We start from the raw sequence: 27406 nt of genomic DNA on the forward strand, positions 1-27406 counted from the left end.
ATAGCATCAGACAAATACGCAAATGCAAATACAAACACGCTCACACATGTAAACACATGCAAATCTTTCACATGCAGATTGGGCACTTATGAGCTGTCAGCAGTGATTAATGACAGGGGAAGATGACCTGCTAACTCCCACAATATAACTCGGCCAAGATTGTTTTATTAATATGAACCTCCAGCACATCTCCCACTACCCCCACACACATTCACATGCAAGCATGCTCCCAAACAAACTCAGTCAAAAACACAGGAAATGGGTGTGTTAGCATATTAAATGCCCAACAGTGGATGTAGGAGTATCATTCTGACATGAATCTTTGAAGTTAATTACGTGAATGTTTTTTTAAGTTCCCATAAAAGTGGAGGAGGCCTTTTGTTCATGCACATTCAGTCTGGCTATTTATTCATAAAAAACAAGGCTTTTTTTGGTCTTATTTTATGCATAACTAAAAATGTTAAGAACTGATGTCAAAAGAAGTCATTTTTATTAGTGGTGGATGTTTTAATGCAAATGTTACAAAGTTGTGGAGTAAAAAAAAAAAAAAAACACTGCAAAAACACAATCTTGCCAAATATTTTTACTGTAGTTTCTGGTGCAAATATATCAGTACAAATGAAATAAGACAAAACTAACTTTTTAGGAATATAGGAGCTTCTTTATAAGTAAATAATTTATTAATATTGATTAAAATGTCCCAGTTTAACTGGCATGTTATTTCACTTATGGGTAAAATGTCTTATTATACAAGTGAAAAAAACTGTCAATGGAAAAAGGACTTTTTCATCAATATTAAATTAAATAAATCTCCTATTCTTGCTGGAAAGTTACTTGTAAGATTGTTTTTTCTTATTACAAGTATTCTACGATAACTGCACTGGAAACAAAACTAAATTGATAGATTTTGTGTTTTTGTTGCAAAAGAAAATATGAAGCCTTAAAATGTGTGCTTTTAAAATAAAAATGTTATTTGCAGTCAAGTAGACTTTATGGAGAAAAGCTCTAAAACAAGTCAAATACATGGAGCGAGAAATCTCCTCGGTGCAGCAGATGGGCACTTGGTGGCTCAACCTGGCAAAGCTGATCACTGTAGGACCAGCATGCTCTAACTGGCAATGTTGCGAACATTTCTGCTTTATGGTGTGAGGATTCAAAGGGCAACTTATTTAAACTTATGAGCACAGTTACCAAATCCATGCACACCATTTGACATCTGGTGAGCAGCAAATAGCTGCTTTATTTTCCTCTGAATCCATAAAATGTCCTTTAACTTTGTCTGGCTTGAGGGGCAATGGGAAGCCGCCAGTCTGATAGAACCATCTGTGTTTTGCTGGACTATATCAATGCCTGCTAAATGGTTTTAAAAATGCTTTCAAGATCATTGTGAAATATATCTTTTTTGCCAGAGCTCTGTGTGACAGGAAAGCACATGATAAAATCAATTTGTGCTCCGAGAGACAAGAAGAGTCTGGCTGTTTATTCCTTCCTTTAAGCTAAAAGTAAATTAGTGAACTTATCTGGCTTTATTTTACAGAATTAATTGACAATATTATACAAGCTTAATGAAATTGCATCATTCCTGCAGAATAACACTGATAACACTGTAAACACACGGCCTGATATGCTAACACAAACACAGAAAGGAGAACAATCAGAACGACCTACCAAGGCAGATTGTTTGGAGCGAAGGCCCACAATGCAGTGTAATCTGGCCACTTATATTAGATTCAACAGAGAAAAGAGTAATTATTTAAAAAAGATGAAAATACACTGAAAAAACACAAAATCTTACCAAGTAATTTTGGTATAGTTTCTAGTGAACAAATATCTTAGTTCACTTGAAATAAGACAAAATTAACTTACAAGTAACTTTTCAGCAAAATATAGGAGCTTGTCTTAATAGTGCTGAAAACCTACCAACAAATTATTTTGCTTATAACATGAAAATATATTGTTATATGTGAAATAATCTGCCAGTGGAACTAGAACTTTATTGACAATATTAAGGAGTTATTGACGTAAACAAGTCAATATTTTGCTTAAAAGTTACTTACAAGTTAGCACACTTGAAATAAGATAAAATTAAAATTTTTGAAGGAGAAACTAGAGTAAAATACTTTGTAAGATTTTGTATTCTTAAATTGTAAAATGGTTGAGAATCCTCTTCCCTCTGGGATGTTGAGTTTACGCTGCATATGTTGTCTCACACCGGTAGATAATAGCCAAATAACCAGATCTAATCTATAATCTTCCAATTCAGACAGAAAAAGTACAACACCCTAAAAAATTTGGAACACAAGAAGCTTAATATAGGGTCATATTCCATGCAGCAATTCTTAATACCTGTCATAAACTAACTGGAGCATTAACATGTGGTATTAAAAGTCCAGTGAATATATGGGAATCTGTCAAGGCGAGACTAATGGCTCCGTCAACATGTTTCAAGAGAAGGCCACACAATGGGGACATAAATGATACATCACAACAGTACTGACAGCCTGAGCAGGGACCCCCATACGCTTTGTGCTTGCTGAATGATCCCATGCAATGTGTGTTGCTGCGCGCCTCACATTGCGCTGCATTCACTCCTTCCTTCTAGCGCCGTCTGCAGCTGGTCAGCCGGAGGACTGCGGGGGCTCGCAGCGCATGACAACCCCGCTCTGAGCCGCCATTGGCCAAACAAGGGGATCCATCTCAGGAATTGCCAATCACGCTACCATGGAGACGGGATGGAAACTTTGCGTTGATAGCAGGGGTCTGGCAACGCGCTGCCAGGAGGAAGCTGTGTGTTAATATGGGTGGCAAAAGATGCCAGTGGTCCGAGAGACGTGGAGTGAGAAACTATGTGGGAAAATGAAAGGATGTTTGCCACATGAATGGATTAAAGAACTGGCATTAAAGGAACTAGTATTGTTTAATGGACGGTGTTTTAAATTCAAGTGCATTGGCACTTTGGAGAATTTCTATTAAACTGAGGGACATTTGATTTGGCATTACCCCAGAGTTAAAAAATGACGAGTTTCCCATTAATGTTAACAAATCTTCAAAATAAAAAGAAAAACAACAAGCCATCTGAGGAAGGCAGATGAGTTTTGATCTTCATAGATCTTCAAGTCTGCCAACTTTACAAACCAAATAGCAGTTTTTGCCCTTAGTCCTGATAACTAAAACTAGTTTTGACCCACAAATGCTACTTAACCTTTCCCAAAGGGACAACTTGAAACTTTTTAATGCATATTTATTACTGACCCTTTACGTCACTAATTATTCACAGCGCCATGATAAAGCCAGAAGTGAGGGATAGGTCTTGAACAGAGAAACTGAAGTTGTTTTTGCCACCTTATTCTTCTCTACTTGTTAGCATCGAGCTAATTTGTCCGTTGGGGCTCAAAAATGGCGGCAAGTTGGAAACAGCTAGCTTAGCAACTGACCCATATCTCCCGCCTCCTGACGTGTTGCTCAAATTACTGACTTCACCTGAATTCACACCAGATTATTTACGTCACTATGTCATAAACAGCGTTTCCCCTTAAACCGGAGCAGCATTAAAAACGTACAAAAGACGAGATGCTAACCAGTTTTCTCTGTACATGCTAGGCTACATGACGGTTCGGCACTGTCTCCATGGTTACCAATGGTTAGACCGTACCTTCTCCATAATGGAATGATTAATATCTTTCTAATCCTATTTACTCATAAGTTACATGAACGTTAATCTTCTTACCTTGTAAAAATGTTCGCTGTAAGTCCGCAGTTACACCCTGTGACCATTTTGACAGCGAAATGAACTAAATAAAAGCGATAGTAGGCTGCCAGATGCGCAGGTTATTTTCACGTCCATCATGGCGGAGCGGGCTGAGTTTCGAAGGGAGTGACGTCACGTGCAAAGGGTCATATTTTAGAACCATTTGATTCGTTAACGTGGACAAAATTGTTTACAAAAAGAATATTGATACATGGTCTTTTGATATTTATAAAAAATAATTTAAACAAAAAAAGCACTTAGTTTTCAATATAATGACTAGACAAAGATTTTACTCGTACTTAGGCCATTCTGTTGTGGAAAAATAATGAAGCATTTTCAGGTTTGCAAAAGCAAACTACTAAAACGTGCATTTCTGATAAAAAAATAAAAAATAAAAAAAATTTAAACATTTTATTGGTTCGGCACTTTGTTAGCCAGACTTTTAAGAGCCACTTTGGAAACTCCAAAGAACCACTTGCAGCTCTGGAGCCACAGGTTGGAGGCTTCCTTCTGCAAACTAAACCAAACAAAATCCAGGAAATCATCTAAATTATAGGGGGTGAATAAAATGCAGTGCAGTCCTACATAAAACAGCAAAGATGATATGCATAAAAGTGACAGAAAACTTGTTCAAGAGTTTTCTTGTTCAACATACATTTCTCCATCGGATTTTTGTGTGCCTCAGTTACTTATGTTGCCATGTTGTCCATATGGTCCATATCAAAAACTGCATCTGTGCCAAAGCACACCTTTTAGATTTAAACCACATTTCTGGAAGGAATGCCAGAAGAAAGTTGCTTTCATACTGCAAAAACACAAAATCTTACCATGTATTTTTGTTTAATTTCTAGTGTAAATATCTTAGTACACTTGAAATAAAAAAAAATACTTTCAAGTAACTTTACAGCAATATATCGGAGCTTGTTTAAAGTCAAAAATTTCTTAAAGATATGAGTTTCACTGGCAGATCACATAAAAAATTGTAAATAATGTGACAGTAGAAATAGCACTTTTTACATAAATATTAACGAATTATTGACTTTAAACAAGCTCATATATCTTGCTGAAAAGTTAATTGTAGGTTAGTTTTGTCTTAATTCAAGTGTGTTAAGATAGTTGCATTAGAAACTAAGTAAGAATTTGTGTTTTCAGATGAAGCTAAGATTTAAAAAATGTCTTTGGCAAGAATTACTCCAGATTGTTCTGGAGTAATTGTTACATTTTTGTTGATGTATTCATCAACAAAAATGATGAATACATTGGAAAACATTTTACATGCATATCCAAACCCAAAATTTGAATTTTCATGCCATTTTGAAGAAACAGATGCAAATATGCATAAAAGTGAAACATGTTTATATTCATCCCAAGTTTGACTATAAGTGACTTAAACCAGAACATAACGTATCGTCAAAAAACCCCAACAAATCCTCAAGTGAAATTTTGACTGCGCTTTTCAGCTTTCATAAAATTAGAATTAGGAAAGAGATCAAGCAGAACGTTTATAATATAAATGCTGAAGGTGAAGCATTGCTGAAAGGCGTGATTGCGGAAACATTTCTAAAACTGCTGAGTAAGGCCTGGGAGAATGGCCCACTGAAGGACGGCCAGCTTCGTGCCTGAAGACAAGCCGATGAAATTGGGCGGCAAAGTCAAAAAACAAATCTTTCCCATTCCTGACATCCTCCAGTTCTTCTTGAGCAAGAGTTTCTTCCTCTTGTTCTCCATCCATACATCAATCCCAGCGCAAAGCCCGTGAGCAGCTGCGTCCTGTGGGTGTGTGTCATTGTGGCTTGGCAGGCACGCAGCCACAGCTTTACCGGCAGGCGCCTTGGCTAATTTGATTTTTAATTCAACAGGACTCCTCAGCTAATAGTTTGAGTTGGAGATTAATTAATCTGATATGACTTGTGCTAATTTCTTCCACCCGCCACCCTGCTTTTCATCCATCGATGCAGCAAACAAACAAACTGCGTATGAAAGACAGAGACCTGGGGCGACAGGTGAGGAGTCAGTGGAAAGCCCTGGGAAAGCGTCGTACAATGGCTGTGAAGGGTGTGTACACCCATTGTGCGCGTTTCTGAATGTGTTTATGATGGGGGTTGGAGTTGCTCCTGGTCTGACCGAGAGGCGCTGGGAGGCAGCAGAATAATCACGGTGACAGACCGGCTCTCATAAGGAGGGAAAAACAAGGAGAAGGTCAGAAACTTTCCTCTGCCAGAATATGGGTCAGAGGATCTGGGTGAGTTTGGAGAAACTCTCCACTGCAAATAAAACATAAAAAAATTATAGTTTAAATTCAGAGAGGAATTTATTTAAACTGTTTTTGTTTATTTGATCATTTTTAGTCATCACTTTCTCTAAGGACCATCGCTTACAACCAATAAAATTTAAAATTATGTTTTTTAGAAAAGCAATGTAATATAATAATGAAAAATATTTTTAAAGGTGACCTATTATGCTGAGCTGAACAGGTTAGAGTCAGTGTATGGGTTACACAAACCATGCTCTTTAAATTTTTTGCACAAACTCATTCATAGATATGGTGATGCATATTTTAAGATCCAATCAGAATGAGTTGTTTTAGAGAGTCCCAGTAAGCTGCTGTTGATCACTCCCATCACCTCAACGTTTACGCTCACGTAAAAATGGCTCCAAAACATGCACAATTATACAGCTCTGCATCTTCGAAAAGCAGAGGTGGAGCTTCCTGCACAACCGGCAAGAATCCAGCCGGTGGTTTCTGGACAGTTAGTCAACATCAAAACACTTGTCTTTTCCAGCAGCCATTGTTCAGCGCATACAGCATAAAAACCAGCTGACCAAATGTTCTGGAAGCTCAGGGTGGGTTGCTAGGTAACGGGCTGGGCTTCACTGGGGTTGCTAGGTAACATGACAGTGCTCTTCGAATGCTACTTACCAACGGGGATATTTTTAAAACAGTTCAGTTTTTAAAAAATTACTTATTGCTAAAAATAATAATAAAAAATAAAAAGTTGGGTGCTTTTCGGAAGCAGCAGAGACCAAACAGAAGTATATAAATGTCCAAGAAGGTAAGAAAAAGTCTAATGAAAAAAAGTTTCATTCCCTTCAGGGAAAATATGAATCAACAAAAGATTTAAAAAAAAAATAAACAGGAAGTTGCTTTAATAACTTAGCACTGTCCTTTTTTTCTTCTTAGCCAAGATAAATGAGCAACATTACCTCACTTTTTTCTTCCACACAACTTTCATGTCCATGTGGCCTACCTGCAATGTGTCCATGTCAACAGCATGTCCTCCTCACTGATATAATGTAATATTCTGATATTTTCTGATTAACTGAATTTTATTTTAACTAGTTATTAATAATCAAAATGACCAAAAATGTATTAATTTCTATGCACTTGCCTGTCATGGAACTAAATAGCAGATCACAGAAACGTTTAGAAAAAAGTACAATCAGGGACTTAAGGGGAGAAATCCTCCTGCGAACAGAATCACGGAGCACTTAAACTGTTTAAAAGTGGGTAGACTTAAGAGAGCAGCTCAGTTGGCAAGCACAAATTTGTAAAATCACATGTACGGTTTGCCTAAGGAACCCACACACTTGCAAAGTGCCTGTGGAAGCACAGAATTTAAAAATTTTACATCACCGAACAACAAAGATCCATTTCAAAGTCAGCTTCCCTGAGTGTTGAAATGATGCAAACCCACTGGTGTTCACAGAAATGTGTCGAAACGGGCAGCGTTTTCAGTCGATGCTCTCCCCATCTTTCTTCCACCCATATTTCTCTTTGACATGTAACCGCACAGTTAGAAAATAACTTAGCTCTGCTCGAAAGAGACCACACATGGGAGAAACAACCTACGCCTGCTGCTCTCTCCTGCAGCATAAAAAAAATAAATAAATTACTAAAAAAGTGCCCAACAGCTCACACGTTGCTTTGAAATCTCTATCACAGTGAGTTTGGCTCCCGTCTTCCTGTTTCTGCTTTCTCAGTTACCCTGAACCTCCTTACCATACATCTAGATGCAAAAAAATACAGGAGGAAAAGGACAAAGCCTACAAATTTATGTGGGGTCAAAGCTTTAAAAGTGCATAAAAAAACACCAACATTCACACACACAAAGTCATACCAAGTTTTCAGTGCAAATATCTTCATTCACTTGAAATAACCTTACTTGAAAGCAACTTTTCAGCAAGATATAAAAGCTTTATTTATGTAAATAGCTCCTTCATATTTATAATTCCACTAGAAGTTGTTTTTCTACTTATAACAATATATTTTTCCCATGATGTAAATTAATAAATTTGCCAGTGGAACTAGTATTTTTGATTCATTATAAAGGAATTATTTATGTAAAACAAGCATCTTTGCTAAAAAGTTACTTATTTCAAGTGTTTGCTGTAGAAATTAGACATAAATACTTCGCAATTTTTTTACACCAGAAATGAAAATGCACAAGAAACAAGACAAAATACTTGGTAAGATTTTGTGTTTTTTCAGTGTACAGTTATCATAGCCTTCCAGGTTTTCTTCAAGAATTTCTCTCAATTTATCTGCATTCATCGTCTTTTGAACTTACTGGACCCCATATTCAACAATCCACTGATAGATCTGAATATCAGCGTGTCTAAGGAAGGTAGAGGAACTGAATGAAGGGATTTCATTTCAGAAAACAAAGAAACGCAGAGCAGTACCGGTTTCTAACAGGTAAGATAGAAGATCTAACTTCTATCCATATGTGGCACTAGCAAAGCTTAGCCCGTTACGTAGTAATCCAAGCTGAGCCCCAGGACGTTTGGCCAGCTGATTTTACCGATGTACAACGGCTGCTGGAAAAGACAAGTGTTTTGTTGTTGCTGTGACATCCAGAAACCTCTTGCTACATTTTTGCTGGTGGTGCAGGAGGCTTCGCTTCTGCTTTTCAAAGCTGTATGGTTGTGTCATTGCGGGTCTCTTGGTATCAATGTTCATCTGTGAGTTTAAAAGGAGAGTAGGAGGCGTGGACAGCAGCAGCTTATTTGGATTTAAAGTGACAGGAGACTCTAAAATAACTCAAAATAGGCAGAACTGAGCAGACTAGAATATGATTATCTAATAATAATTTTGTACAAAAAATGTAATGAACAAGTTTTGCATGTAGCCCACCGACCTATCATAAACTCCTAAAGGAAGCATAATAGATAACATTTAAGTGATTTTCAAAAACATTCTGTTTCTCGTAATAGGGCTTGTTTTTTTGTTTCTAATGAGGCTGTGCACGTTGAGATAATCTACTGTTGATTACTTAGTGGTGCATAATTATATGAGCAGTCCTCTGGACTCTGACAGAGCACAAATGTTTAGCCACCTGTTAGCAGCCTGCAGGCCTTGGGGACGGGGGTGCTAAGCAACAAGAAGGACAGCTCATCTGGACGAGAGGGATGGGGAAATCCTCTGCCAGCAAAAGAGCCGTTATTTACAACAAGCCGACCCAACAGATCTCAGAGTCTGATCCAACACCCTGCCGCAGAGGACACAAATCACCTCCCATACATAACCCTGGCCCTGACAACCCATTTCATCTCAGGCGCTAATGAATTCATCATCGGGAAGGATCTGCTTTTGGTGCCCATATCCCCGGCAGAGAAGGAGTGATGGATCAGATCAGTTATCATCCTCATCTTCAACATCTCTGCGGCTGCCACACTACAAAATCTTACCACGTACTTCTGGTCTAATTTGGAGTGAAAATATTTTAGTACGCTAAATAAGACAAAACTAGCTTACAAGTAGCTTTTCAGCAAATTGTAGGAGCTTGTTTGAAGTAAATAATTTCTCAATGTTGCTGACAAAGCGTTTATTCCACTGAAAGATTATTTAGCTTTTAACATGCGATAAATGTTTTATTATAAGTGAAGTACTCTGTCAGTGGATCTAGTACTTTTTCATCAATATTAAAGGTTCATTATTACATATTTTACAGCCACATAGTGCCATTTTACAGCACAAATAAGCAACAATATTACCTTCAGTTGTTATAAAAATGCTAAACATTACAACTCAAAGGACATTTGACTTCATAATAATTTTCTGAAACTCCGCCTTCAGGAAGTGATCACAACATACATGGCAACGTTTATACCAGCATTGCACTGAGTATTAGCTGCTGTAATGAACTCAGTTCCACCAGGTGTTTGCTAATTGCTACTGGCTAGTTTGAAGGAGCTGGGTGGGGGAGGAGTTTCACCCATGAAGGCGGGGCTCGGTCCAGCCAGGTGTCTTGAACAGTTGAAAAATGGCTGCCATGGAGATCAAAGGATTTCTCAACACATGCATGAAAGAATCAAAGCAACCCTGCAGGAGGGAATCACATTACAACATGACAAAAAGCTCAAACAAGTCAATTTTATATTATACTGCAGGTTTAAGGAGTTATTTGCTGAAAACAAGCTCCTTTATGTTGGTGAAAAGTTCCTTGAAAGTTAGTTGTCAAACTTCAAGCAGACTAAGATGGTCTAGAAACTAGAAACAAAAATACTTGGTAAAATTTTGCGGTTTTGCAGTTCAGCACTACCTCCCCTCCATTGAGCCCAAAGTTTCGCAGCAACAGTTTGTGACTCTCAGGCGACCTTGACGATGTCGCTACAAGGTAAACGCTTCACAAATGTGCATCCCATGTATGATGGCGAGTGAAAGTGTGGAATACGAATGTGTCGGAGTATGAATGGATAAGTCGGAAAGAGCGAGAGCGCTCGTGGCTGCAGGAAAGAGTAAGCGAGCGTATCTCTGCGCCGGTATGAAGGAGTGTAAGCGGCACAGTCAGGGAGCTGTCAGAGGAGAGCCAGGGTGCAAGCTGATCACAGGGCTGCACTGCGTTTGATGTCTCTCAGGGACTGACAGCTTCTCTCCCCATGGAAGCCCCTTTTTCCTCACCCCTTCTTTGCTCCGTGCACCACCTCTTTTCTCTTGTATCATTCTTTTTTATCCTGCGCTCTTTCCATACACGGTATAGCTCCTCGCTCTGCGTCCTCATCAAGCTGATTGAGAAGAAGGAGGGCTACGCGGCAGCACGATCTCCTGGGACTGTTCGAGGAAACACGCAGAATCTCAAAACAAGGCTTTGTTCTGCAGGAAAGTATGTCTCTGTAAATACTGACATGATGAGCTGCCATTTCTCATATACTGACATTTCGGCTGACACTCCATCCAGCCTGGTGGCAGGGAGGTGACGGCAGCTAACCTTCAGCCTTGAGATGGATGAAAGTGTAGATATTTACAACCTAAATGTGAGCATATTACAGAGGACCAATTTGACCATTTGAGTTTTTTCCCCCTCTTTTAGAACAAAATCCCACAACTTTTAGGGGTTTATGGATCACTCTACTGTACAAAAACACAACATTTTACAAAATATTTTTCTCAAGTTTCTAATGCAAATTTCTTAGTACTCTTGAAGTAAGACAAAACTAACTTAGAAATAACTTTTCAGCATGATATAACAGCTTTCTTAAGTAAGTTTCTTGCTACTTAGTTTTAAGATTATTTTGCTTACAAAGTGTGTTTTCCCATATTAAAAGTGAAATACAGTGTCATCAATGTTAAGAAATTATTTACAAGCACCTATCACTTCCTCAAAAGTTATTTTGGTCTCATTTTAAGTGTACTAAAACATGAATAAAACCCCCTGCTAACATTTTGTGTTTTTGCAGTGTATCAATTATCACACCTTCCATCATTTCCATCAGAAACTAATTTTCCAAGGAATTCTGGATTCCCAAGTTGCAGCATTGAAGTGGAAAAGTATTTGTGCAGTTTTAGGGGCGATAACCCAAGACTGGTAAGGTTATTAAATAAAATCCCAAATGTTCATGCTCCAGTTCTGCTCCAAACTCAACTGATCATTTGATTGACAGAAAAAATAATTTGTCCACTGAGCAGCCTGAAGTACATCACTGTTTGGAGAGCTGATGACATTAAATCTGTCTCAATAAAGAGGGGAAAAAAAGACGCAGTGTAACAAAATACATCTTGAAGGCATTTTCATTTCTGGCATAAATGTATTTGTGTCTAATTTCTACATCAAATAGGACAAAACTAACTTATAAGTAGCTTTCAGCAAGACAAAGAAGCTGGTTCTGAGTCAATCTCTTTATGCTAATGATAAAGTACAAATTTAACAGGCAGATTATTCACTCAAAAGTACAAACTCTTACAAAAATCTTCCATTTTCTAGTGCAACCATCTTAGTAGGCCTGGAATAAGACAGACTAAATTAAAAGACACTTTTCAACAAGAAATAAGTAAATAATTTCTTAATACTGATGATAAACTATTAGCTCAATTGGCAGATAAATTAACTTATGGGAAAAATGTTTTCTTTACAAATGAAATTATCAGCCAGCGGAAGTAATACTTCTTCATCAATATTAACAAACAATTTACTTAAAACAAACACCTATATCTGGCTATAAAGCTATTTGTAAGTTAGTTTGTCTTATTTCAAGTGTACTAAGATATTTGCACTAGAACTTAGACTAGAAATAATTAGTAAGTTTTTGCAGTGTATCTCAGTCTCCCCTACATTTGTGTGGCACTGTAGGTGCTGCCAATGTTCAAAGGTGTTCCTTTGGGAATTAAATGTGCATGATTACGCTCTTGGCAGTAGATCTCCTCTCGCCCCACCCGCTTAAGGTCAAGGTTCAGCTGGATTTCATCTCTAATCGTGGTTGTGTGTTAGCATGAGCCCATCCGTCACGGGAGCCGAGTGTCAGCTGGATGTCCCCGTCACTAAGCTGTCCGTTTTGTCAGACAGCCAAATTCATCATAACGCGACGTGGGGAGGGACTGAACCTCACGAGCAGAAGCCAACGACTCAACAAATACATACAAATATGCAAATTAACGACAAAATAAACATCACCCAAGCAAACGAGCTATCCATCAATGACCGGTTTCTCAGCAGCTCAGCACTGGCAAGGCAACAGCAATCAGCCACTCCGACAGAGGAAGTGATGGAATGCCATCCCTTCATCTTCCTCCTCTCCTCTACGACAACCACATTCTGTCGCACCTTCATCGCTGCCCGTTTTACATTTTTCATGCATGTTTGGGTCATTTTCCCCGCCTTATTCCTCCACTCCGACACTGTAAAAAATTTGAGCCACATTTAGTTGTGTTTACTATCTTCTACTCTTTAAGTAAAATAAATGTATCCAGTTTTAGATTTTGAACCTAAATGTGAGTTTGTGAAAGATAAACTGACAGCAGTAAGTTGTGTTAACTTTTATTAATTCAGTCAAACCTCCAAGAGTTGAATAAACTAGAGTTTTTAGGTTAGCACTTAAAAAACTGAAAGAGGAGAAAGACAGGAGTGGGAACTATTTCCCAGAATGCTTAGTGGCATGTTTTTGTCTCCTGAGATAGAAGTGCGTCACATTAATCTGACTCTTGTGTTTTATTAAGGCAAATGTTCATTTTAATGCAATTCTCAGTTAGCAAAGCTTGAGGATAATGTCCTGTTCACACTAAATGTTTCTGAGCTGAATTCATTGTTTAATAAAATTCATTATAAGATCAGAAATTTTGTTCCTGTAGTTTGAAACAAGAATTTAAATTACTGTAAAGCAAAATAAGACATTGTTTTAATAATTTTACTACATATTGTGACATAATAATTATTTAAATTGCAGCATTAAGTTAAAACTCACAATTTAAGTAAAGAGGTTAAAAAACAATATTTAGACAACTTGTCTCTTGTTGTTAAATCAACTTCATGAACTTTAATATCTTGAGTTTAAGCCAAAACAATTTTCTTGTTGACTTAAATTGCATTTTCAAGGCAGCAGGTGGAGTTTCGTTTTCAACCTAAACCACCTACAAATGTTTTACAGTGCACATACTTTGGCATTTCTTTCCAAAGCCCCTCTTTCCTTTAAGTGCTCCTACATCTTTGTAATTATAATGTAGCTGAAGACGTGTAGAATGAATACTTCTGTTTTTGTGTTTGAATGGATAATGATGTGGAGGGAAACGTTAAGCCGTCAGGGGAGCAACACAAAACATGCCAAATGTGACAATTCTTTCCGTTTATACATGAGTTTTAATGCATCACTTCATTATTTGCCATGTGGCAGATGAAAGGAAGCCTTTTGTTTTGATAACTAAACCCATTATTAGGGTAAGGAAAACGCTTTCAGTCTGAAATCTTTCCAGATCTCAGTTCGAGTTCCCTAAAGCCTGGAGGGACTGTAAAAGAAAGTCGTCTAAGTTGAAAAAGTTTTTTTTTTGGAGGAAAAACAAGAACATGGAGAGGCTCTAATTCTCAGGCTGCTGAGTCAGTTCAGATTCATATTGCTTTGCTGGCAGCAAATACAGACATCCCCATGCACTCATACCTATGAAGTTTGCAACTTTCAAGTCAAAAAATTACCCCGAACAGGTTCGTAGTGAATACCCGAATTGACAAACCTTACCACCCACAAGCCTCAAATGAAACCACACGGCCTACTTTAGCTAAAAAGTGTGAACTATAATCATACATTTCAAAATAAAAGTCAACGCCTGGCACCAGGACACAGACAAAAAGACTGCAGACGGACCCAGCCTCTAGAACCAACGGGTATTTTTATGAAAACCACAAGCAATTTATACTCCTGTGTTCTGAGTGGGCACCGATCCAAAAAAAGAGCATTGTTTTCAGCTCCAGTTTGTCTCACTAGTCATAACAGAACAATTATAGTATCATAAAGGTCCTGACGTTAGCCAACCAGCGGCAAATGTGTGATCTGCTGACTGAAGGCAGAGGAGGGACGAGCTGCAGCCGCAGTTCAGCCCAAAACCCACATAAATGGCATTCTTTTGAATACCTTAATGGCTGCCACAATTTTGGTCAACTAATTTAATAAAGAGTGGGTGTTGAGATCTGATGACGCAGTAAAAGTCAGAACAACACATTTTTTTGTTAAAGTATTGAGACTGTTTACACAAGGGGAAAAACCTAAACTGATGCCTTCTGTCTGCGTGTCGTTGTCTCTTTGTGACTAAACATTGCAGGGTCTAAATTTACCAAAGTGACACACCAAAGAGAAAGACAGCAAAATGTACAATTATACAAAACCAATCTAAACACAAAGAGAACAGCTACACATGCAAAAACACAAGTATTTTTGTTCAGTTTTCATCCATCCATTTTCTCCTGCTTATCCGGGGTCGGGTCGCGGGGCCAGCAGCTTCCCAAGGGGAGGCCCAGACTTCCCTCTTCTTCCAGATCCTCTGGGGGAACCCCAAGGTCCCTCCAGCAGGTCCGGGGTCTTCACCGGGCATGAACACCTCACCAGGGAGGCATCCTGACCAGATGCCCGAGCCTCAACTGGCTCCCCTCCATGTGGAGGAGCAGCGGCTCTATTCTGAGACACCCCAAGGAGAAAACCCATTTTGGCCGCTTGTATCCGTGATCTCGTTCTTTTGGTCATGACCACAGATGAGGGTGTGGACATCCCACCCCATCGACCCGGAGAAGGCACTCTACCCTTTTTGTTCAGTTTCTAGAGAAAATATCCTTGTTCTCTTGAAATAAGACAAGAGAAGAGACTTCTAAGTCACTTCAGCTTAGAACTGATTTACAAGCTTCTTTTAGGTCAGTAATGCTTAATACTGATAAAGTATTTGTTTATTTATAACATGAAAAAATGTTTAACATTTTACTTGTGCATAAGACCAACAACAATGTCATGAGTCTTTATGAATGTTTATGACTGTTAGGATAAGAAATTTTACTGGACAATAAATTGTCACAGAAGTCATTGCAATGAACGATAGCATTGTTATTTTGATATCATGTTTATGTGATATAATGAAAATGGCGTAGTAATGCAAGAACACATTTTTAATGATCAATAAACTTTAAATTGCAGCAAACAGTTAACACATTTGGAACTGGAAGACATTTAAAATGTCAAAAATGAACTAAACAAGAGAAACAACAAATAAAATGAACTTTGAAATCTCTGCAAACAAAATTATCCTTCAATTTGTTGAGACCAAAACACCAGACTGGAGATTTTTATCATCCAGTTTTTGGTAGAAAGACAAAAAAAAGATAAATCATGCAAATAGAAATGACTGAGCTGACTTTAATTTATAATGTGATTAATTGATTTATTGGTTATTGTGACAGGCCTTTCTGTCGGTGCAAAAAAAAAAAAACTCAAAACACCGAATTGCTTAAATTTGCGTGAATTTCCGCAAAAAAACAGAGGGATTGATTGACATTACTTGGAGTCTAGAGGGCCACAAAAACAGTCTACGGTGGGCAGAATTTGGCCCTCGGGCCTTATGTTTGACATAGATGTTGGACCATCGACTGGACAGTATCTTCACGACGGGAAGTGACATTAGTTTTAGGTCAAAAAGCTAATCAATCACCATTTAAACTTTTACTATAATGTGATTGTTTGTAGTGAAAGCTGCGTTGGTCCTTGAATGCATCGCACCAGGATAAATATCTGCTAAAAAGTAATGTGGTGCAAAACACAAAAACATTCCTGGACATCCAATAAACGCTGGTTTATCGTCCCCCTCTGATGATCATGAAAAGAGGTTTAATTTTAGCCATTTTGTGAGCAGACAATAAATATTGCACTGATACATCTGCTAACCACATGTTTCCTAAACCACTTCAATGACACACATTAGGAGAGTGTGTGTGTTTTGAATAGGAGGGAATTAGTATTTCTTTTGGTTGATGTTTATGTGTTAACTGGCTCCATTCAGAAGAATTAAAGGCACACCCCGTCTTAACTCCTCTTCTCCAAACATCGTCAATACAAAAGGCCCTCATGGGGAAGGGTGACCTTAATGATCTGCTCAACATTAAATCTTATTTTTAAACTGTTCTACTTCATTATTCTCATCATGTTTTGGTCCAACAGAGTAACATCATGAGGTTATACGCTGCAAAAACACAATGTAGGAGATGCAGTATTTCTAGTGCAAAGACAAGACTAATTCACTAATTTAGCAAGAAATACGAGTTTGTTTTAAGTCAGGAGTGAACAAACTTTTTGCCACACACTGTAAAACTTTTGGTTTAACTTGAAAATGAAACTCCACCTGCTGCCTTGAAAATGCAGTTTCAGTCAACAAGAAAATTGTTTTGGTTTCAACTCAGAAATTAAAATTCATGCAGTCGATTTAACAACAAGAGACAAGTCGTCTAAACATTGTTTTTTAACTTTATTAATCTTGAATTGAGTTTTAACTTAATGCTGCAATTTAAACCACATAATTATTTCAGAATATGCAAGAAAAAAAATAGTTCAAGAGCCAAATTTCTCTGTTATTTTACTCACAATATCAAGTTAAATACATTTACTTAAAACAAGCTCTGAAATGTTGCTAAAAAGTTACTTCATCCATCCATTTTCTGACACCTGTGTCCCCAGTGGGGTCGGCTGGAGCTGATCTCCAGCTAACGTTTTGGGGCGAGAGGAGGGGGTCACCTTGGACAGGTCGCCAGTGTGTTGCATAAAAAGTAACTTGTAAATCAGTTAAATGAAGTGTACTAAGATATTTGAACTTGACAAAAATACTTGGTAAGATTTTGTGTTTTTGCAGTGCGGTTATCAATTTCAGATTTGCAAATAAAGCAGATTCTACATCGTGTTTATGCCTAAAGATCCAACAGGTAGAAAATTCAGTAAGAAAGAAACTGACTGCAACGTCTAGCGGATTGCACAAACTCAAACTCGAGGATTTCCAGGTTTTGATCACATTCTAGAGCCTAACATTTCCCTCCACAAGCAGCAACATTATGCAGAAGTATTTCAAAATTTTCTACTCATTAGTGTAGCGAAGGTGACGCAATTCATGCTTGGATGGCACCCCAGTAAGCAGAACTGCCAAGAAGGCAGAGTGGACAGGGCCAGGGTGAAGTCAGCGTCTGAGGAACACTGGAGTCAGTCAGGATGAGGGAGCACACTGGGCACCAGCTCCAAGCCGGGCCTCTCTCAGGATTTCTTTTTGGCTACATGAGAGACCCCACCCAATGCAGAAGGGGATCTATCAGGACCCACTTCATCTAAAGTAGCCTCTCACTGAACACTTCAAGCTGAGCATTTTCCCTATGTTTTCTGAAAGAAGCGTTATTGTGTCTGTCTCCACTTTTATGTCTTTGAGATGCCAAGAGATGGAGTCGAAACTCCAAATCGGCCGACTTACGTAAGGGTCTTATAAAGACTTATAAAATAATTTACTGAAACTCTTATATATTGCTGAAAAGATACTTGTGAGTTAGTTTGTCTTAAATCTAGCATACTTCAATATTTGCACTAGAAATTAGGTACAAATATTTGGTAGGACTTTGTGTTTTTGCCACAGTTGTCAGTTTCAGATTTGCAAATAAAGCAGATTCTACATCATGTTTATGCCTAAAGATCCAACAGGTAGAAAATTCAGTAAGAAAGAAACTGACTGCACGGTCTGGCAGATTGCTAGTTTGCAGCTTGAGTGAGACGTAGCGACGACTGCGACTAAATATTTCAATGGAAAATTAAAATAAATCATTGCTGTGTCGCAGAAATGATCTATTATCCGTTGTTCAGAAGTGCAGAGGAAAGAACCACTTTTATCAAAATCAGGGAACAATCAGAAATATTGTCAGCATTATGTTTAAAACTCTCGAGTTGGCTCTGTTTTTGATCTGGCTAATGGTGCCTTCACAACAAATGTATTGTGAGCGTCAGGCGCGTCTGGTTTACATCAAAGTCTATGTGGATTTTAGTAGTTGTAGGATTTCTCTTTTTGGCATCAGTGTGTGCATTCGAACCGCACCGGAGTTCACTTCGACCAAACCGAGGTTCTCAGGCAAGTTTTTGGACAAACTGTTCCGTAAATGAGGCCATTGTGTTCCTAGAGAAAAAATACATTTTATTCAGCTGCCTCTTCAAATAATTAGACTGAATTTACAAAAGAAATCTAAATAAAAATATTTTTTCCTTTTTTGCTGTGAGAAAAACTGGATTAAAAAAGCAAAACCAGGACCAAGAGGAAATGATGAACCCACCAATGGGAGAAGAAAAAGTAGATAATGGATGCAGGAAATTGTTTACACAGAGACAATCCCTGAAAATAACATTTCACATCCATTAAATTGTCTCCTGAAAACAGTTATTATGCTTTTCTGTTGTGGAAACCAACTGCAGACAAACCAGCCCAAAGAACATTTTCCAACAAGTCGAAGTAACTGTGTCTCCTTTTCACCACCCATACTGGTTTGTTTGTGTTCAGTTTATATTTATGTCATATTCGGTTTGTATTTCATTTAGAAACATGAACAAAAAAACATTTAGTGAAATTCTTCCATCATTCCCACATAACATTGATCACTCTCTGCCATTAAAGGAGTTTAATATTCATTCTGGGAACAAAATAATACGTATTTCAAAACTTCTTTCTCTGTTTTAAGTATAATCGTTTTGTTTTCCTCATAGAAACATTAAAACTTTTCACTTATCATAACCAGCTATCAAGTTGTCAACATAACGTACCAAATTTTAAATGTATATGTAATATATATAAAACATGGATGCATTATTTTGATAATACTTGTGAACACTCCAACAACTAGCTAAGAAGGTGCAAGAGTATCACATTTCACAGATCAATAAAACGTTTTACTAACAAAGAAAAAAAAATAGCAAGGGAGACAAACCTCGCTAGGCATGCTAGCTTGACTTTGAGAAATTTAACATGTAGCTGTGCTGCAGAATTTGGTGTGTCTTAGTCGATTTGAAAAAAATAAAGTGATACACAAAACAACTATCTGACAGATCATCAGTACAGCAGGAGTTTAAATTAGCTGATCAACCACCGCTTTGTTCAGACAATCACCGACTGATAATTGCAAAATAAATACGAAGCCTGAAGACACAAAACTGTAATGGATAAAATGTTCTGTTCTTTAAAACTGAATATTGTAGACAGAAAAAAAAAAACTCAGGAATTTTTTGATTCATCTCAGAAATTTTCTAGAAAACGAAGCCTGAACTTTTAAGATTCAAAAGTTCTAAATTTTCATGACTTTTCTGGAAAATTTCTGAGATGAATCAAAATTTTCTGACTTTTTGTTCTCATGTCTATCTTTCAAGTACTTTGTGTAGGAAATGTTTGTGTGTTTTTTATCCTGATGCGCTTTAACAGGATCTCTACTTGGTCAGCTAGTGGAGCTGTCGTCAGCCAGTTGCTATGGCAACAGGTGTGCATGTGCGGCATAAGGAGAAGAAGAAAGCAAGTTTCCCCTTTGCTCTGGCGCACCACACTAAATGAATAACACCTTCATCTCCAGGTTTTGTTTACGACGACAAGTAAAAGAATCTTTTCCTTTTTTGCCCTCCAGAAAGACGCAGATGTAAACAACTACAGCAACAACTACAAGCAACACGAACCTTCTTCCATGAGCGTAATCGTAACTTACCAAAGCCGAAAGCAGCGGGGGCAGGAATGGGAGCGGACTGGACCGGTGTGGATGTGTAGAGGCCAGTCACCAGCAGACCATCGAAGGGAACACTGGTAGAGATGGTGACTGAAGAAACAGAAAGGAAGATTTCTTTTGAAAAGCTGAAGTGAAGATTGATGCCTCATCGAAGCACAAAGAGCTAAAATGTTGTTCACCTGTTAGATGTCACACAGTTATACGTGTATAAATGTGACTCAAAATGATTGACTTAAAAAACAACTCCCATAAAAAACTAGGCTCTAATATTTGCGTTAGAAACTGGACCAACACTGCTTGGTAAAATGTTGTGTTTTTGCAGTAAATCACTGAAACGACGAAACAAACATTTTAAAATTTGCTGACATGAACCTGAACAGTGAAACAAGTAATTTACTCATCCCAATGGTAGTTCAATGACACAGAAATGTAGATTCTTTGGCTGCATAAATGACTCAAGACTTGTCTCTATCGACATTCGCATTAGAGAAAACTGATGAGCTAATTGCCGTCAACTCGAATAGCTTTGCTCTCCATAGACAGTGGAAAACCTGAAACGTATCAAGCTGAACGCATCTACAGCCCAGTGTATCCTGCAGAAAGTTAACTATTGATTTGTCTGGTAAACAAAAGCCTGGAGTGACAGGCCCACAGAGTCGGCTTTAACCCTGGAAAAAGACGGAGATCGGCTACTGGACTGCTTCCAGTCAGACGGCGCAGAGCTCAGGGGAACAGTCTGACGCCCCCCCCAAAAAACAGCTCTGCACAGAGGAGTAAAACGCTTTGTTGCAGTCAAACATGGAGGACTTGATACTTCCTGACCCTGGAATCCCCGTGCTTACTGACAAGTAATGAATAGAATAGGAGACACCTCACAGTGTTAATGTGTTTTTCTTTAGTAAGAATAGAAACATCATCAGTTTTGTCCCAGGGCGTCCGTTCTTCTGGGCTTGGTGTGTTTTCATGGGCAGATCCGATTCCTGTGTGGGTCCATCGGACTGGGAGACTCTAACGTGTTCTCACACAACGCAGCCAAAACGTAAACATCTGTGTGCACTGTAAAACATTTGGAGGTGGTTTAACTTGAAAATGCAACCTAAGTCAACAAGAAAACTGTTTTGGTTTCAACTCAGAAATTAAAGTTAATGAAGTTTATTTAACAACTGGAGACAAGTTGTCTAAACATTGTTTTCTTTTAACTTCATTGATCTTGAATTGTGAGTTTTAATTTAATGCTGCAATTTAAACCACATAATTATTTCACAATATGCAAAAACAAAAATAGATGAGCCACATTTCTCTGTTATTTTACTCACAATATCAAGTTAAAATAAATACTTATTTTATTTTAGAATAATTTAAACTCTTGTTTCAAAGTGCAGGAACAAAATTTCTGATCTGATAATGAATTTTATTAAACATCCCAATGAAACATTTAGTGTGAACAGGACATTATCCTCAAGCTTTGCTAACTGAGAATTGGATGAGAACCTGGGAGAGAGGGAGATGACCCAAACTGCTCTTGTGTTTTATTTGCCTTAATTCCTTGTTTCTGCCTTAATAAAAGATAAACTTACTGCTGTAGGTTCAACATCTAAAACTGGATAAATTCATTTATCCAGTTTAAACTTTAAGTCAGCTTAAACTGACTTAAAGAGTAGAATATAGTAAACACAACTAAATGCAGCTCAAATGTTTTACAGTGTGTTTGAATGTGTGTGTTCTTTGTGATTTTGTGTACATTGGACGGCTTGCGCCCCGTCTGAGGAGTTTGGGTCATCTCCCTCTCTCCCAGGTTCTCATCCATATCAAAGCCTCAATAATTCATCCCATTACCGTCTTTATTGCATCCAGACATTTCCTGTTCTGCTCTTCTGTCACAATCCTTAAACACATAAGTCACATTTAAAACTCAACACTTTACACACCCTTAACATGCTGCCAGCACATATATTTTGGCTGTATTTAGTTCCAGCATCATATTAAATTTTAGCAGAAAAATCACGTGTCAAACTCAAGGCCAGTGGGCCAAATCTGGCCCGCCATAGCATTTTATGTGGCCCCCTAGACCCCCTAAACACTAAGTGTGCTTAAATATGATGTTTCCAATTAAATCAATGCAGTTTTTGTCTGTAAACTGCCGAATTATATCAATCAGTCCTTCCAGCTTTGAGAACTATCATGGAAATTCATGCAAAATCAACAAATCCCCCAACTTTTTTGTGCTAATAATCGAATTTATTGTATTTTTTTTCTCAAAAGTTGTCAAAATCCTTCTTACTTGTACTAAACAGCTGCCTCAGATTTAACTGACATCAAACTACAGTCCATGATCTACACAGTGAGTAATAAAAAGTTGCATTTATCATCATAAATGAGCACAAATATTTCCAAGTTAGTGCAACAAACACAAAATCCTGGAGGGATTGAAAAGATGTTACATAATATTATGTAGTTTTAAGAATTTATTGATATTTTAACAGTTTGTGAACAAGTCTTATAAATACATTTTGGCACAACCGGCCCTTTAAGACCATTCATAATCTTGATTTGGCTCAAAACAAAAATGAGTTTGAAGCCCCTGATATAGAACTAAAACATAAAAAAACAAACAAAGGTGTGGAAAACTCTGTCAAAATCCACTCATGTTGAATAAACACAATTTTGCAATTGTGATGTTTCCCTTAAACAAGAAACATGACTAAAAGTCACACGTGAATAAGTTTGTTCATGTAATAAATAATTAAAAACAAGCCGCGCCATCATCCTCCTACCACTTCCTGTCATCATCTTCGTCGTTTCCACCAGTAGTAAAATGTGACGCGAAAAAAGTGTTTCAATTACAATTTTTCAAAATTCACCAATTTCAATAAAGCTGACAAACATATTCAACAAATCCATTAAATGTAAAGATGTAGGGGATATTCTCCTTCTGACGATGGTCTTAAACATCCAACCAGATGGTGCTACAATGGAATGGCCTAGTCAAATCCACAGCTGAAATATCAGCTTATTTGAAAATGGAAGATTACAGTTGATCTCCATCTTTTCTGAATGAACTGGAGCTCTTCTGTAAGTTAGAAGGGGATGTGCAAACTTGGTAGAGATGTACTCCATAACACATCTTACATTATTGACAGAGAAAAGAGAAAACCTGGTACCATTTTTCACCAATTTTACAGCCATGTGCGGCTTTGTACTGGTCTATCACTTGAAATCCCAGGAAAACGAATTGATATTGGTCGCCGTAACGCAAGAAAATTAAATAAAGTTGAAACTACAAACAGATTGGAGAATCTAAACATTAACTCTGATTTTTTGGAAATAAAATTTAAGGCTGGAACAATGTAAGAAATACAAAAACATATCAAGAGAATGTCTGTGAAAATAAGTCCCTCTGCAACTTGAGCAAGAATCAATAAAAGAAGCTTAAAATATAATACAGACTAAATAAAAACAGTTGAAGAAAAATATTTTAATTCCTTGTTTCTGAGAGAACATCTGCCACTGCATCAACCACAAACTGCAAAAATAAATCTAATTTATGTGAATAAGTTTCATCTTCATATTACACTACACATAACATGTTATTTTCATTTCCCTCTCCAAGCACATTAGCTATTCAACAAATCCATTAAATGTTAAGTTGAGACATGTTTCATTAGTAATTGCATTCTGCAGTATTGATCCAAGGCCGTGACATTGTACTGTATTTAATAGAGTAATGCATTAAACTTGGAGCAGCCAAAATGCTAATTTCTGCAATTCCACTGACCTGCATCACCAAGGTTACACATCCTCCATTACTCTAAAAAGATGCTGTGAATGAAAAAAATAAATAAAAACCTGCCTCTGTAATGCAAATCAGCCCATGTTCATAATGTTTCTCCACAGGTAAATGAGGGGATTACTTTCCCTTGCAGAAATGCACCTGAAGGCGCGCTGGAGAGCAGGTTGTAGTAAAGGTGGGGTGTTGAGACAAAAACAGAAGGCAAAGCTGGGGCCAGAAGGTTAGTGCTGAAAAGCAAGAGCTGGGAGAGACGGCGTAGCGGAGCTGCCCGAGGAGAACCGCGCTACCTGATCAATACAAATCCAAGATCTAAATTATTTAGCCTGGCCTCCAACAACCCCCACCCTGCCGTACGTTCTCTCCTGCCTGTGTAACGCATCAGACAGATGAGCCAATCAGATGAGATGGGATCAGATCCAATCACCTGTGGGGGTACTTTACGCTCACACACACACACGTTTTAGAAAGAAGGCCTTTGATGCTAGCCGTTAACATTCTCGTCCATACTTCATTTTTTGAGAGCTGTTCGCTTTGGCCGAAGGGGATGAGGAGCCATGAGGGAGGAATGAGGCTGAAATTTACTACTGAGCATCTCATTCAGAGCATTAAGGTTCAGCGTGATAGAGAATGCGTTTGTTTACACCGTTTACTGTTTATATCCAAACAACACGAGTGCAAGGTTTGAAGCGGATCAGCAGACATCTGGACTGAATTTAGGACGTTTCCAGCGTAAGATGCATCTCTGGTTTGCAAATCAACTACACAAACACACACAAAAATAGAAATCAGGTCTGGGAAAAATTGTGTATTCTGCAGTTTTATGTGGAAAAAAAATACACAATTTCTTATTTTAGCATTTCAGAAAAGGACCAAAGCTTTTGATCTAAGCTTCTGATCTTTCTGAATACATAATTAGACATTTTAGTTACTAAAAGGGTCAGAAATGCAAAGAGCAATCAAGATGAGACCACATTCCAGCATGATGATGTATTTGCACATCTGTAAGAGGTCTGAAGTGAAGTTCTGCAAAATCCTCATCACACTGTATGCATAACACTCAAACCCACATACTTGATACCAGAACACAGCGCTCACTGCTTGGCCCAAAGCCAGCATATAATATTGATGAAGAGATGCGGTAAGCTTCATTACAGACACACACAACCGTGCTACTGCTCAACTATTGATGGGCCCGGGGCTTTCTACACTTCTCTGGTTCCACCCTGAGTAACGTTAGTGCACTGTAAAACATTTGAAGGTGGTTTAATTTCACCTTAAAAACACAATTTAAGTCAACAAGACAACTGTTTTGGTTTTAACTCAGAGATTAAAGTTCATAAAGTCGATTTAACAAGAGACGAGTTGTCTGAACATTGTTTTTTAACTTCGTTGATCTTGAATTGTGAGTTTTAACTTAATGCTGCAATTTAAACTAAATGATTATTTCACATTATGCAATGAAACAAACTGCCTTCACCTAGTTAAATAACCACATTTCTCTATTATTTTACTCACAATATCAAGTTAAAATAAATACTTATTTTACTTTAAAATAATTTAAACTCTTGTTTCAAATTGGATAAAATCTGATAATGTATTTTATTTGACATCCCAATGAATTCAGCTCAGAAACATTTAGTGTGAACAGGACATTATCCTCAAGCTTTGCTAACTGAGAATTGCATTAAAATGAACATTTGCCTTAATAAAACACAAGAGTCAGATCAATGTGACGCACTTCCATCTCAGGAGACAAAAACATGCCGCTAAGCATTCTGGGAAATAGTTCCCACTCCTGTCTTTTTCCTCTTTCAGTTTTTTAAGTGCTAACCTCAAAACTCCAGTTTATTCAACTCTTGGAGGTTTGACTGAATTAATAAAAGTTAAACTTACTGCTGTAAGTTTATCTTTCACAAACTCATATTAAGGTTCAAAATCTAAAACTGGATGAATTAATTTGACTTAAAGAGTAGAAGATAGTAAACACAACTAAATGTGGCTCAAATGTTTTACAGTGTATCAGCGCAACAATAAAACAAAACACACATTCACCAGCAAGGAGTCTTAAAAGAGACAGGTACTAGAAATCCAGCAGGGATCTTCTGCAAAATAAGGATAATAAAATAAAAGAAAAATGTTAAAGCTTACTGACGTGTAAAACATGACTGTTTTTTTACAATCCCACTGGTTACAGTTCTGACTTTGTTTGATGAATATTTCAGGCATGATTCTCCCCTGCGTTGCTGGAATCACCTGGTAATCAAGAACAACCAGACTGCATTAACTTTTCCTGCCTTTTGTAAAAGCATCCTCAACATCAGAGAAACAAGGTACAAGAGGAAGACGGCGAATATCCCCTGAAAATTTGATAAGGTACCACAGTGTTGTTTCACACAGGTCCCAGTGAACTGAGCCTTGCATAGTGAAGAATAAGCCTTCATAAGACAGTGAACTTATTTGTACTTTTTATTTTTAAAACACCAAATGCTTTGACAAAATTCTTGAGAAAATAAGTGATTAAACTCATCCTAATTGCCATTTAATGACTGAAATAAATAGCAAAGCACAACCTGTCCTAGAACCATGAGCTCATTTTTCAAAGTAATAATATAAGTAGACTCTGGAAAAGAGCTGGACAGCATCTTTTAGAGTCGGCGCTTCAAATAAATTTTTTTATTTTGGGAAATATGGAGATCATAAATATCCACAAAGGGTCGGTTATCAGGAAGAAGCCGTAGCGTACCCTGGTTAGTGATTGTCAGCATCAAGTCCCGCCTCCTGGCTCTGATTGGTTGCTTCTCGTTGGCCCTGGAAGATCTAACAGAAGGCCAAAGAGCTTGATTTTTTTTTACAACACAGTGACAGTCTCACGAAATATATTTTTTTATAAAAGTAACATTCTTCAATTTTAACTGCTTAAATTTCACAGACTACTATAAAGCTTAAGCAAACTCAAAGTGACAGCCCACTGTAGCTAACGTAGCAACTTTGTCACTACATGGTGACAAGCAACAACTTTTTCTGTTGTTATTGAAGACTTTTTGGACAGCCATGTTACTCATGCACTAACGAGCATCGGGTGCTGACATGTTCCCCTCTCCCATGTCTAAGCCCTCACAGCTGTCCCCTCAGGCGGAAACCAGAACCTCCTCCTCCAGGCTGCAACCTGCCACCGGTTGATTTACAATACATGAGTTCACAAAAATAAGTAACTTCATTTCTATTGTGTCTTTTTGGTCCATCGAGATTACTAATCTAGATTATACACAACATTTTATCAATATTTTTAGATTTAAATAAAAAGTTGCGTGTTTGTATTCTCCTCTCTCGTGCTGTGTTCATTGGAATTACATTGAATTACATTCAAATCATTCAGGAAAATTAGATAATTACATCAATTAAAGGCAGCCA

At 37.7% G+C, this 27406-nt stretch overlaps 1 protein-coding gene across 4 annotated transcripts in view; it reads right to left on the reverse strand.

Moving 5' to 3' along the window:
* Positions 1–27406, reverse strand: part of reln (reelin) — a 132682-nt gene that overhangs the window by 87668 nt on the left and 17608 nt on the right. For all 4 annotated transcript variants that reach the window (XM_055059626.1, XM_055059546.1, XM_055059474.1 and 1 more), the window contains exon 2: positions 20188–20295. In XM_055059626.1, the coding sequence (XP_054915601.1) occupies positions 20188–20295 (108 nt within the window). The remainder of the gene's footprint in view (positions 1–20187; positions 20296–27406) is intronic.

This window comes from Poeciliopsis prolifica, unplaced genomic scaffold, assembly GCF_027474105.1.
Source record: "Poeciliopsis prolifica strain line A6 unplaced genomic scaffold, Auburn_PproV2 SCAFFOLD001, whole genome shotgun sequence".
NCBI lineage: Eukaryota > Metazoa > Chordata > Actinopteri > Cyprinodontiformes > Poeciliidae > Poeciliopsis > Poeciliopsis prolifica.